The sequence below is a fragment of the Chanodichthys erythropterus genome, chromosome 19 (genome assembly GCF_024489055.1).
Source record: "Chanodichthys erythropterus isolate Z2021 chromosome 19, ASM2448905v1, whole genome shotgun sequence".
Lineage (NCBI taxonomy): Eukaryota > Metazoa > Chordata > Actinopteri > Cypriniformes > Xenocyprididae > Chanodichthys > Chanodichthys erythropterus.
In genome coordinates, this window is record NC_090239.1 from 13,407,206 (window position 1) to 13,421,427 (window position 14,222).

Sequence of the window (14,222 nt, forward strand, 5' to 3'; positions counted from 1 at the left end):
TTGTTAGTTAACTGACATTTACTACTGGGACCGTATTGTAAAGTGTTATCGAGATACTGAATTCCTCAATTTCTTTTTTGTTCTTTTCAGTTATAGTTCCTCAGTTCTTGAACTGATTTAAAGTGTTAGTTCATCCAAAAATGAAATTTCTGTCATTAATTACTCACCCTCGTGTTGTTCCAAACCCGCAAGACCTTCGTTCATTTTCAGAACAAAAAGTAAGATATTTTTGAAATCCAAGAGGTATCTGACAGAGAGTTATAGACAGCAATTTAATGACCACTTTCGCCGGAAAGCAACAGCCGACTCATTATTGGCTGGCTCCTGCGTCAGCATCACACGCATGCGTCGTGTTGCTCACATTAACAGCGTCAGCCAATAATGAGTCGGCGTTCTGATGTAGAAACTGGAAGCACTGACTGTAAACAGCATGGGAGAATGACACAGAAGAGAAGATATTGTTGAATAAAGTCATTATTTTTTTTCGCACACAAAAAGTATTCTCATCGCTTCATAAAATTAAGGTTGAACCGTCACATGGACTATTTTAATGATGTCTTTATTACATTTCTGGGCCTTGAAAGTGGTCGTAAAATTGCTGTCTAATCGAGGAGTCAGACAGCTCTTGGATTTCATCAAAAATACGTTTGTGGAACGACATGAGGGTGAGTAATTAATGACAGAAATTTCATTTTTGGGTGAACTAACCCTTTAAATTCACCAAGAGCATCCTGAGACTACATTTGATGAGTCCTGTTGTTCCTTTTTGTATCTAAGCAGTCGCTAAGATTTTTTGTTTTGTTTTAAACTCAAATAAATGTTTTTACTGTTTTATCTAGGCATCTAGAGTCCACTGTGATTTGGTAACCTGGCTGATGTTGGCTGATGATGTGCGGCAGATTTTGGGCTTTACTGGCAGGTGCCATTGTTCGTATGGTTGGCTTAACCAGCACTCTGTATTGAGAAGCACAGGTGTTAGACAGGATGGTGTGTTCCTGGGGGGTGTGAATAGAGCTTGGGGTAGGAGGGCCGGGAGGCATCTGTGCGACCAGCAGGATCCAGGATTAAACGTGTCTGTACAATCAAACACTTTTTTTTTAAACCTTGTAAATTTGGACTGGATAGAATTGGAGTGCATGTGGTTTGAAGCTGTGGCCTAGAGGTTAGTGCAGGTGGACCGAAACTGTGGTTCTTATCTTGATGATGTCCATAGTCCATACCTAAGGAGTCATGAGCTATCACCACGCAGGACGTCTTGACAAATGAGGAAGCACAGAGGATAGAGCAAAACAAAACCTCAGTCACGAATTAGGAGTTTAAAATGAGAATTTTTGAGAAACTTGACAAAATAAGGTTGTGTAACACTGCTAAAAATGTCTGTTTCTCTCTCTAAAGGATGCTTTAGGTTTAAAGGTGTGATTGTGAACTTTAGGTGCGTCCCGATTTGCGTACTTATGCACTATTCTATGACGTTTTTAAGTATAAATAGTGCGAGTAGTGCGTTCACACTTAAAATTCCAAAAACAAAAAGTACACTTGAAATACCTGGATGATGCACTAAATTAATGGAAATAATGAAGTGTGGAATGTTGGGCACTTCATGCACTCGACTGTTGCAGCTTTAATGACGTAGTGGAGGGGGGATCAGACACCGATGTTAAATGACAAAATAAGCTTATACTATTCACGCACTACATGGATGAGTACATAGTGCATAAGTACATAGTGTATAAGTGTATAGTGTGTCATTTGGGACTCAACTTTTGTCTTTCTGAACACTGTCTTGGTTTAGTTGCTTTTCAATTCCTGCTGTGACTCTTTGTCATCTGTGCTCTACTATGTACAATGGCATATGCAGCCTGGCTCCATATATACAATGATTACACTGATAGACCTAATTTATTTACAGATTGTGTTGTTGTATGTGCATGCATGTTTTCGGGCATGACTAATTGAGATATATCACATTTTTAAGAGACCCAGTGAATGTGTTCGGAGCCTGGTCTGGGTACTACCCCTAAGGTACTTTAAACTCTTCCGAAATGCAGACTTCAGATATCCCACATCAAATGTGAATCTCTTTTGCAATTTCAAACGAATACATTTTTTTCAACACAGTTCCAGCCATCCATTCAAATTGATTCTGATTGCTCTTCCACTTCGGCTGAAGTGTTTAGGTTTGTCCTCTCTGGTAGAGATAGTGGCTTCTCATCCATTTCCTTAGAGGGCCATTTTATCTGTATTGCAGTTCAAATGAGCCGAGTGAGTCACCACATACACAAACCAAACGGAGACCCATAAAGTGGCACCCGACACAGAATAGAGATGCTGGCATCTACCACAATGGGGATTGCGACACAAAAGCTCACTAAAAGTTACTGATAGTCAATCCTTTAATTAATCCGGTGTGTGGGCATGTGATGGCTTATGGCTAGAGGGGATTCGGGGTTTCATTGTTCCATTCTGCTTTAATACGCAGAAATGGGCGTCCCTGTTCACACAGTGGATCAGCAGCATTCTGTATCTTAATGAGAGCTGAGGCTGCTTGCCTTTGATGTCACTGCTGTATTTTATGAATGACAGTGAGTCTTATATAACTGCACTAGCTGCCCAGCATACACAGGCTCCTTAAGGAGGACAGTGATCTGGCACTGATAACGGGGTCTTAGAGCCTTGAGTTTGTTGTAGCATTGCCAAATTTAACACATTTAACACACTTTATTTATATTAAAACATTTATTGTATTTCATAGAATTAAAAAATCTGATCATGGCCTTGATCAAACTTAAAGTGTGTGGTGGTGGGGATTTTATATTGTGTGTGTGATGATAATGACTATATATTATTAGATTTTTTTACTTTTTAGAGATTTTTTTTTTTAAATGTTTATTTAAATTGTATTAATTTTTTTTTTTATATATATATATATAATAGCTTTATAATAGCTAAATAGCTTTTATTAATACAATTATTTGGAATTAACAATTCTCCTGGCAGGTAAAATAGTAATAAAAGATAACTGTAGGCTGATTATTGTTGCGTATCAACTTGATACATTGATATAAATCATGTTGACACAGGTTTGCATTTTACAGCTTTGAATGCAGCTTATGAAATCAAAATTTAGAGTCCGAACTATCAGTTTTATAACTAATTTAATAGGGGTGTAACAATATATTGTCACAATATATCGCAAAAAAAATGCAACGATATATATCGTGGATAGTGACAATTTGTATTGTGTATAGTATATGAAAATTACAGTGAGAGAAAAAAAAATCCAAGTTTACATTGTTTTAGTGTCAGTCCTACATTAAACTACTATATTTAATGCTGAATATAATTGTAACGAGGCGGGAGAGATCCATTTGCAAGCTTTATTAAAAAGGAGTGTGGTCGTACAGGCAGGGACAAAGCAGGGGCAAACAGGAACAGCAAGGGATAGGCAGAATCGTAGTCACAGTACAGGCAGAAGTCAGGACAGGCAGATATCATTCACAGGTCAGGAAACAATACACAGTCCAAAGGCAGGCAGCAGAGGTTCGTAAAAGAAAGGCAAACAGGATCAGAAACAGGCAGGTAATCAACACAGGGAAACGCTCAGAATTGTACACAAGGTGAAACAAGACTTTGCAATGAGGTGGTGTGTGAGTGAGTCTTAAATAGTCCAGATAATGAGCTTCAGCTGTATGTGGCAATGGCTGATTGGTGTGGAGTGTGTGCATGTGACTGGCAGGGATGATTATGAGAATTGGAGTCCAGGAACTGACGGTGATCGTGACAATAATGTATAATAATGCAATGGGGAAATATTTGTGGTCCTGATAATAGCAAATGTCTTGTTACCAGTAAAAAGTGGCCTACATTTTTTTAAATATATCTATTAAATATATCTATTTTAAATATATCTACTCTCATCTAAAATAATTCTGTATTTTCAGCTTCAGAATCAGGGGAGGAGCCAGACATTGTAAACATTCGGGGCTTAGCCCAAATCTATGTTTGTCCAAAGACATTTTAATTTTCTATTAACAGCTTTACTGACATGAAAGGAGCTTTTGTTGTCGTATTGTTGTTCAGAAAATGTATATTATTTGACACTGTAATCTGTAAAACTTTATTGAACGTACCAGCTCTAGGGGGGTCAGGGGGCATGCCCCCCTGGAAGAAAATTTTGTATATTTTAAGGTTAAATGCATCAATCTGGTGCACTCTGGAAACTCAAAATTAAGAGCTTCAACACATGTACAGTGTGCAAATTGAACAAAGAAACAGCATTGACTTGTACCTGGACATTAAAAAGGGTTCAAACATCTTTTTTTTACAATACTTTTGTACTCATTTCTTTTTAAAAGATAAATCCTTGAGCTCTTATTTTGATCATCACCAGCTGATCGCGTGCGCAAATGTGCGAGAGAGAGAAAGCGCGGCCGGTGTATGGTCAGATACTGTAGAAAAGCGGTATTGAACTGCTTAACGTATTTTAATAGAGAGATATGTTTAGAAAAATTATATTTTGAGAGCACTGTTAAGAAACCTCTAACCTGAAATTCCTGCTTGCTGACTGTCTCGCACTCTTGCGGTTGACTGTGCTAGCTCCTCCCCTACCTGCTGCATATTCAACAGAGAGGAAGAAACGGAGTAGCCCATAGGCTACCGACAGCAAAGAAATGTATTCTATAGGCTAGATTATTTTTAAGGTCTATTTTTACAGGCTGTATGCAGTATATGCAAAGCCAAAGCACAATGAAATAAAGCAACTTATGATTTCGGGGGTTTACATAGGCTATTGTCCAGTTTCATATTTGCTCAGTGACAGTCATTACATTCGGGGCTTGACTCAAAACATTCGGGGCTGAAGCCCCGGCAAAATCGGCTGGCGCCGCCCCTGTTCAGAATCATGAATATTTTTATTCTGGTGTCACCATTGTCCTGTGCATTGGGTCATCAGCACCAAGGCCAAGCTTATTAATTTCCATCCCCAATGTAATACCAAATTTAGCATTTTAATCAACAATAAATTTTGTTATCCTTTTACCATATGTCTTGGAGTATCACAATAATATCGTATCATCATGAGTTCAGTATCGTGATCAAATCATGACATGAGAGTATCGTTACACCCCTATATTTTAAGTAGGCACACTTGCCGCTCATAACTGAATTGTGTAGTTAAAAGGGCACCATTTCTTTCACAGTCATTCACTGAACTCTTTTCAGCACAGCTTTTCAGCTCCACCGTCTTATGCTGGATAGAAGAGCGCATCTCATCTATCTTTCATATGTGCAGATTTACTTGGATGCCCCTCCCAGGCTTTGAGTTGCCTAGCTCTTTCTCTGACACTGCTGTACTTTTTGCAGGCTTGTTTACTGCAAAAAGAGATGTTGCTTTCCAAGTATTTTAAGGAGTTTTGTGAGTCTACTTTTATGTTAAAAAAAAATACTCACATTTCCCATCTCTCTCTCCACAGCTTTCCCCCACAGACAAAAACCTGGAGTTTGACCGAGACTTCCGCATTCGTCATTATGCTGGAGATGTGGCGTAAGTACATTTAGAGGAGGCGTAAGTGCACCCTCTGTTGTTTGGGACCATAAGCCCTAAATGCTGTAATTAACAATCACTGTTAGTAACCCACAGAAGGCTTAACTAAGTGGAAAGAGTCCCTCCCTTGGGCATGAATTGGGTTTGAAAAGGTATGGTAAATAAACATTTGAGTGACGCAAACATATTAGTCAATCCAAATGATGTAAACACCGGCTGCAAAAACAAGTTTATTCCAAATGTGAATGCAGCTTCATATTCCCACTTCAGTGGATTGCCAGATTGCAGGCTGTCATTTATTTCCTAAACTTCTGTGGGTGTAGGTGTGATGTGACACCATGTTGAAATGCCTTGTTGATGCTCAGGCTTCTTTGTTTGTGTGAAAAAGAGAAAAACGGATAGGGGAATTAAATCTAAAATTATATATATTCTCAATTAATGAGCTGGAGCTTCTCTGTGTCAGTGACAAATGTGCTGCACACTTCCTGAAAAGTGAAGCCAAAATGTTTTGATTGCGGTATAGGTCATAAACCCCTCCCTTTCCATGTAATTGAATGAGAACCGAGCCAAACTAATAATTAAAAAACTAATAATTTTTGTCATTTCACGTTGACACTTTTTTTTCAGTAAGTTTAGTTTTAGATCATTATTTGATACTGTAAAAATGGGGTGTCATGATTAACAGCTGCGTTTGTGATTGAGTCTGCAGGAGCGGGAGTGTGGGCGGGACCTTGATACCATTTTTTTTTTTTTTAAAGAAAATACAATAAAACATTAGGGCTAATGTCATCAACAAAAGCATATACCATCAATTAATAACCTCGTAGCAGTAAGTTGGTCTAAATGTTTATAAGTTATCATTAAAAAAGTTATCCTCCTAAGGAGACATTTTTTTACTTTTTTTTTAGTTATTCCGTTGTGGGTTTCATTGACAAGAACAAGGACACCTTGTTTCAGGACTTCAAGAGGTTACTTTACAACAGGTCAGTATTACAATACAGTACGTCGCTTATTTACATACCTGCCAGATGTCACACGACATCTGTGACTTATATCTGTCCTTCTCCTTCTGTGTTTTACAGCTCAAATCCCGTGCTGAAGGCCATGTGGCCAGAGGGCAAGCTGAGCATCACAGAGGTCACCAAACGACCCCTGACTGCTGCGACACTCTTCAAAAACTCCATGATCTCTCTGGTGGAGAACCTGGCCAGCAAGGTGAGTGTGTTTGAAGTAGTTTTGTGTTGAACATGACCAATGCATATAGTATATGAGTAATAATACAGACAGTCATTATTGTGAAATAATGTATGGGATTTTTTTGTTTTGCGATAATGGCGGACTAATGTATATTATCCTACTTATTACATGACAGCTTACCAAATAAATGAATATATTGACATTGATTTTTTTAATGTGAGAAGAAATAGACACCAGATCATACAATGTGATGTCAGCATAGCTATGAAGAAAATCAGGAAAAAAATGGTCTATCATACAGTTGAATGACCAATCAGAGTCAAGTAGTCCAGAACGCCATTTAATAGAGTCTGGTTTCAACAGTCAGCTTCTGGAAGTAAAAACCACATTAATTTTCTCCATAGGGGAAGTGATTTTTAATGACAACTTATAAATCTTTAAAGACAAACCTACTGTGAGCTACATGGGTTGATGATCAATGGTAAATGCTTCTGCTGAAGCCATCAGCCCACATTATTTCAATGTATTTTTTAAAATAACCATGTTTAACAGTGGGATTTCTGATTAGAATCTACATTACCCATAATTCTGCAATAAAATCTCCACCAAACACACAATTGCGACAAGCAGATTGTGTTAAAAAGGACTATTTAGCACCTGCATACTCCCTTGAAGCATTCTTAAATATTTGCATAATCTATATATATTTTGCAGTACGTGTCAAAAATATATATATATATATATATATATATATATATATATATATATATATATTTGTCCATTATTTGTAATTTGATTATATCATTTGCAATGCTTCATAGGATTGTAGCTTTTCTTAACTGAAGCATTAAGTACACAGTCTTGTACCTTTGAATTTTTTGCTTTAAATTAAAGTTAGTAATGTTGTGATTTACCTCATAGCTGGTTGGTTTGGTTCATGGATTATAACTCTTTAACAAAGACTTTTTTAAAAATTACTTTCATAACCAAGGCGGCTGAAAAAGTGTCGCACTCTATAGATTCGCAATTATTCACCATAGCCCTCTTTTGGTTCATATAGGAGCCCTACTATGTGCGTTGCATAAAGCCAAATGATGTGAAGTCACCGCTGCTGTTTGAGCATGAACGCTGCAAGCATCAAGTGGAGTATCTGGGCCTCCTGGAGAATGTCCGGGTACGACGAGCTGGTTTTGCTAACCGACAAACCTACCCACGGTTCCTTCAGAGGTGACCATCCTATTTTTTTCCATTTGTATGGCCAACATATGTCCATTTCAAAGCATTACCTAATCAGTTTTCTATCTTCTGTTTAAATAGTCTTTTTAATTGACAGTGTCACATTAGTTTAGGGTCTCAGCTCATGAATTGTAACTTAATGCTCTTGTGACAGCTTGTGTGTGACTGTTGCGTCGTTGGTTGCTACTGACATCTGAAACTACAGATTGATCAATCAGATTGTGAAGATCTTACGCAACGTCTGTTGGTGTGAAAGCTGTCATCCACTGGAGTCTCTTCTTCTCCAAGTGTCACGATTGCTGAAGGGTTTTATGTAACAATGACATGCAGTCCGTGTTCATTCTGAAGTCTTTTTCAATAGCCTTATTGTTAGTAGAGCATGCATTGTACTGTCACTGAATATACAATGATTCTTGATATATATACATACCATAATCCTTGAGAAAAACCCCATAAGATATTATCTGATGTCCCAGTAGTCCAAAGACTTTCTGAGGCCTCTGTATATTGCTCAAAGGAAAGAATCTCAGAAAATACCCTGAAGCACACCTGCCACAACTCTGATGAGTTGATGAGATTCAACACCTGAGTTGACAAAATTTCTGTCGCTAGGAGGGAGTTTGACTGAATTACATCTAATTGAGAATGCAGTGTTAACAGCACTCACAGGAGTGATTTGTGTTTCTGTCAAGCCTGCAGATGTGCATGGAATATAATGTACTATTTAAGAGGCGAGACTGGACGAGTGAGGATTTGATCCGAAGGGCCCTGCCTCACACCTGTCTTAAATAAAGTCTCACTGTGTGTTATATAATGCTTGTTATGAAATGGATAGCTCACACTCTATATTCTGATTGGACAAGCCGTGTTTAAAGCCTATACAAAGCCTCTAAATAAAAGACGCAATCACCAATTGGCATAGTCACTGCGTCACTGCAGCTGCCTTTAGTCAGCGTTCTGAGACACGTACTTGTGACTGCACATGCGCATTGGCTGGTCCAGCCTAAAAAAAAATGCTTTTTTTTGTCATGATTTGAGCGTTTAGAAAACAAGTAGTTGACAGATTTCATTGGTGATTTCAAATATGAAATGTAATCATAAGCTTGGTGAACTAGATGTAATTAGATGTAATTCAGGCTAACTTCCTCTGATTCAAAGAAATATGAGCTGTGCTTGCATTACTGAAATAGCTGCCTGAGAGGCGTTTCAAAAATGGCTGCCGAGTGAAATGTCTTGTCTTAAAGGGACATTAAAAAAATAATTTAGTTTGATTAGTGGTAAAACAATATGTATCTATTTCTTTCCTGCTAAAGAAAGGTTGTTATAATAATAATAATAATAATAATAAAACTGTTTTATTATTATTATTATAAAAGGATTAGATCACTTTCAAATGAAAATTAGCCCAAGCTTTACTCACCCTCAAACCATCCTAGGTGTATATGACTTTCTTCTTTCTGATGAACACAATCAAATATATTTTAATAAATATCCTTGCGCATCTGAGCTTTATAATGGAAGTGAACAGGGGTCTCTAGTATGAGCTGAAGAACGTGCTTCCCTCTAAATCCATCCATCATAAACGTGTACTTGACTTGGCTCCGGGGGGTTAATAAAGGCCTTTTTCTTCATAACTTGTTAAATATGGATTTTATTTTACACATGCGCATTGTTTCGCTTAAGTACATGTTTATGGATGGAGTACACATTTATGATGCATGGATTTAGAGCATTACTCTCTATCCTTGACCCATTCTCTTTTCTTTTTTACTTTTCAGGTATAAGATGATCTCAGAGTTCACCTGGCCCAATCATGACCTGCCATCCGATAAAGAGGCAGTGAAACGTCTACTGCAGGGCTGTGGGTTCGAACACGATGTGGCCTACGGCAAGACCAAAGTTTTCATCCGTACTCCCCGAACCATCTTCAGCCTGGAGGAGCAGAGAGCAGAGATGGTGAAGAGGATCGTCCTCTTTCTGCAGAAGGTTCGAGACATATTATGTGTACCTTAGGCTTGATGCCATTTATTTTAAATGCCTGCTGTGTAGTTATATAAATATATTCAGTGGCTTCAAAAAGTATTTGGATACTTAAGATGTATGAATGTCCTTGTATGATATTTATATATCTTCAATTGAAGATAAAATTAAGTTAGTTCTGAAAAAAAAAAAAGCTTTGCTATCAATTTTTAACTGATGCTACTTGGTTTGATATTTTATTACCTAATTCAATGACATTCAGACATTTTCAGGTCTGACTTCTCAGTACAAAAGTCTCCAAATATACTTTTTGTGGAACTATGTAAATAGATGTGCTTTTTAAAATCGAATGTCCTCCCACAAAGTGCAAGACTCATCTATGCTTGGTCCTATGAGTCATGTTAAAATTCTTAGACTTTAAGGCTAACCTCATTTAACTCATTATACACTACTGTTCAAAAGCGTGGGTTCAGGAAGAATTTTTTAATGTTTTTGAAAGAAGCCTCTTATGCTCATCAGGGCTGCATTAATTTAATTAAAACAGTAATATTTTAAAATATTATTACTGTTTTCTATTTTGATATATTTAAAATGTAATCTATTATACTTGTAATGGCAATACAGAATTTTCATCAGCTATTACTCCAGACTTTAGTGTTACATAATCCTTAAGACATTATTCTAATATGCTGATTTGGTGCCAGTTTTTCATAAGATATTCATCTTATTTCATTTGGTATTCAGCTGGTTTTCAAAAATAAATTCTGATCAGGAATATCATGAAACTCCATTACGGCACACACTAATCAGCTCCAGAGACAACAAGGTGCCATATCCGCACCATAAGTTCCTGTGATTCGTTGACACCATTACTTTTCAACAACAGACCTCACACCACAGCAGACAAAACAACAAGACAACAGTAAAACAATATGGCATGTAAATCCCTCTGAATTACAGCATTTTCTTGTATCATTTTCACAGTGCTTTGTGGCATTTTTAAAGGGATGTTTCTACTTTTATTTCTCCTCAGGAGCATGAAAATATTTTGAACGGCAGATTTATTGACTGCCAGTGTCATTTCACTGTCACACAAAATGATTGCGGGGTCCTAGCACGCTACCTTATATTCCCCACTCTCACTTTACTGGCTTCAGTGACTGACAGTTATTAGAAATCAAAGCATCTATTCTGTCAGCTTCTCTCTGTGCACTGAGTGTTTTTTTTTTTTTTACCACTCCCCCTGTTGCAAGGTCTTATTCTCTATTTCAAAAGATGTTATCAGGAGATACCCGTTATCGAGATGCTTTTAAACACAAACTGACATGGTTTTCCACCACGCCTACATTCAATATCAAACTCTCAGTTCTAGGCTGTCTTGTAGTCTCACCAGACTGCTACATTCATGAGCAGATTCAGATATCAAAGTGTTAAATCTTTGCTCTGCCTGGATCGGAGATTGATTGTTTGATCTTTTTGTAAGGATTTAGAGCAGGTGTCATCCTGAAACAGGTTCATCTTGAGTTCCCTAAGGGGGGAAAACAGTATTTGGGGGAATGTTGTCTCTGTATTAATCATATTGTAAACCTCCAGGCAATAACTGAGCGTCCCAGCAGAGCTGATATCACCTGTGTCAATCTCCAGTGAGTGACAGCCGCTAATGTGTTATTTTGCACCAAAAACCCCCCCCCAAAAAACTGCTTATGGTCGGCCCGTGTGTGTCTTTAGGTTTGGATCATATTTCTTTCACACACAATCCCTTTATCAGCATATGGCAGACTGGATTGACTTGTGCCAAGTGTGCCGGTTTTGCAAGCGGTTCTAACATTTGTGCCAAAGGCTCCCAATAAACCCAATTTGAAAATGCAACTGCTCATCTGTATGAATCTCCTTGTTTGTAGGTTTTTGAGTTCTGCTTCCTCTTCTTTGTCTCTCATTTCTCAGTGTGTAGCTCATGGGGATGCATTTATCTTTCATCTTTTTTAAGCATGTAAACCAAAATAACCCCCCAATCCCCCAATCAATGCTTAGTTATTCCTCACCTCCCACTTTCTCCTCACTGATTTCCTGTCTGTCTCACCCCACCACTGCTTCACAGATCTTCTGCCATTTTTCTGTGCCATTGCCTTCCTCCGCCCCCTCATTCCACTGCCATTTCTAAGCCGTTACACTTTAGCGCTTCTCCCGTAGGTGATGAAAATATACCCAGGATCCTCTGCTCTGCCAGCGAGCTCCTTTGGGCAGAGGCAAGATGCTGGGGTGACTCTCGCCGTGCGACCCTCTGTTTTTGTTCATCAACATGATGTGTCTTTGAATGGAAGCAATTTGAAGCAATAGGATCAGCTTGTACAAAACACAAATATTGAGTGGCTGAATTATTCATGAATTTCCTCCCTTTAATTAATATTTCATTCGTTCAAGCCCCAGCATCCACGTCGTCGGCCATGTTAGTTGTGGTTTCTGCTGTGAGAGAAGCTCTCTGTTTATTTTATGGACTGGGTTAAATCCCTTATCACTAATTTTTGAAATGATAGAACAGGTTTAAGACTTTCCAAATACACTGTGGATTTTTACTGCATGTGCTGAGTCAAACAAACACTCAGTGCACAGAGATGTCAGACTCCCTGTATAAATCACTTATATTTCCCCCCATAAATCCCTTATGCCTCCTCTAGGATTGTTTTTTTTTTGCTCAGATCTTTTCTACTGCATCTTCTTCCTTTTGCTGCATCAGATTGCAGTGGTAGATGAACACATTTTTGTAAGAAAACGAGGCATCTTCTAGATCCATTTTGTCATGTCAAACTGTAGGTTTTTGTTAAACGTTTGCCTGGTTCTTTGATGTATGATTGCAGTATCCACATCCTGATGGCTCAGGAAACAACAGTTAATGGGGATAGGCCATCACTGGCAAAGTGGGAAATGGAAATGTACTGCATCTAATGAAGGTGCTTTACCATTCTGTCCTTGAAAAGAGCCAATTCAGATGTGCTCAAGGTCTTTCATCTATTAAAATATCTTTACTGTTTCCTCGACCCGTTTCCATTATCAAGGAATCTATTGACATTTGCATTAAACGTTCTTGTTCTTTATACTATTATTGGTGGGGATTTTTCTCTCTTAATGCAGGTTACATCATTACGCTAGTAGGTGGCAAAGCTTGAGTCACTGAATCATTCATTTAACCAATTTGTCTAAAAACAGCAATACATTTATGAAAATGAAGAAAGCAACTGTCTTTATGAGTGAGTCATTGAATAATTCAACTGATTAATTTTAAAAAAGGATTTATTTAGTAGTGGAACATTTCTATTGTTACTTTGGAAATATTTTTGGAGAAAAATGGACAAAGTAACTGGCAATAATTTGTTTAAAATGGTAGTTACTCAATATTAACTTATTGTTTATTGAAAACATTATTCAGGAAATGTATGGACACAAAATGACAAGAGATAAGACAAGATGAGAAATGTTCAGTGATTTTAATAGACAAACCATGTCTAAGGCAAGCATCACTAGACAATTTTTCAGTTATTAACTAATATTTTGTGCCATCAGCCACATGCACACTCAAGCTCTGAATTACAGTTTTTTTTGCATTTTATGTCAGACATAAAGAATTCAGTGAATTGATTACTGGAGAAGCAGTCTGACTAGATCATTGAATCAAAGTTGTTGACCTGAGAACAGCTGCAATCGGATCAGTCCAGTTCACAAATAAATAATTCAGTGTGATTTGTAAGCCAATTCATTAAAAAGAATCGTCTCTTTTACAAATTTTAGTATCAATTTATTCATTTTTTAAAATTGAGGAACAATATAATTTTATGAAATGTAGTGGAGGCTAAGAATAAAAATACAGATATAGTACAGATACCGCTGCAATTTTTCATACTTAGGACGTGAACAGCTTAACTAACTGAAATTAAAGGGTTAGTTCACCCAAAAATGAAAATTATGTCATTAATGACTCACCCTCATGTCGTTCCAAACCTGTAAGACCAGAAAGGTAATGAAAACATCATCAAAGTAGTCCGTGTGACATCAGTGGGTTAGTTAGAAGTTTTGAAACATCGAAAATACATTTTGGTCCAAAAATAACAAAAACTACAACTTTATTCAGCATTGTCTTCTTTTCCGGGTCTGTTGTAAATCTGGGTTCACGACTCCGCAGTGACGCTGCTGACGTAAGACGCTGCTGTTTTCCGGTGCGCCCGAGCTTTGTTTACAGTCTGAGGGAGACGCACGCTGTATTCAAACTATTCTA

The 14,222-nt window shown here is 37.7% G+C and overlaps 1 protein-coding gene across 2 annotated transcripts in view; it reads left to right on the forward strand.

Moving 5' to 3' along the window:
* Positions 1 to 14,222, forward strand: part of myo1d (myosin 1D) — a 76,876-nt gene that overhangs the window by 30,691 nt on the left and 31,963 nt on the right. For both annotated transcript variants that reach the window (XM_067369057.1, XM_067369058.1), the window contains 5 exons: positions 5,472 to 5,542; positions 6,451 to 6,525; positions 6,625 to 6,757; positions 7,800 to 7,966; positions 9,754 to 9,961. In XM_067369057.1, coding sequence (XP_067225158.1) covers positions 5,472 to 5,542; positions 6,451 to 6,525; positions 6,625 to 6,757; positions 7,800 to 7,966; positions 9,754 to 9,961 — 654 coding nt within the window. The remainder of the gene's footprint in view (positions 1 to 5,471; positions 5,543 to 6,450; positions 6,526 to 6,624; positions 6,758 to 7,799; positions 7,967 to 9,753; positions 9,962 to 14,222) is intronic.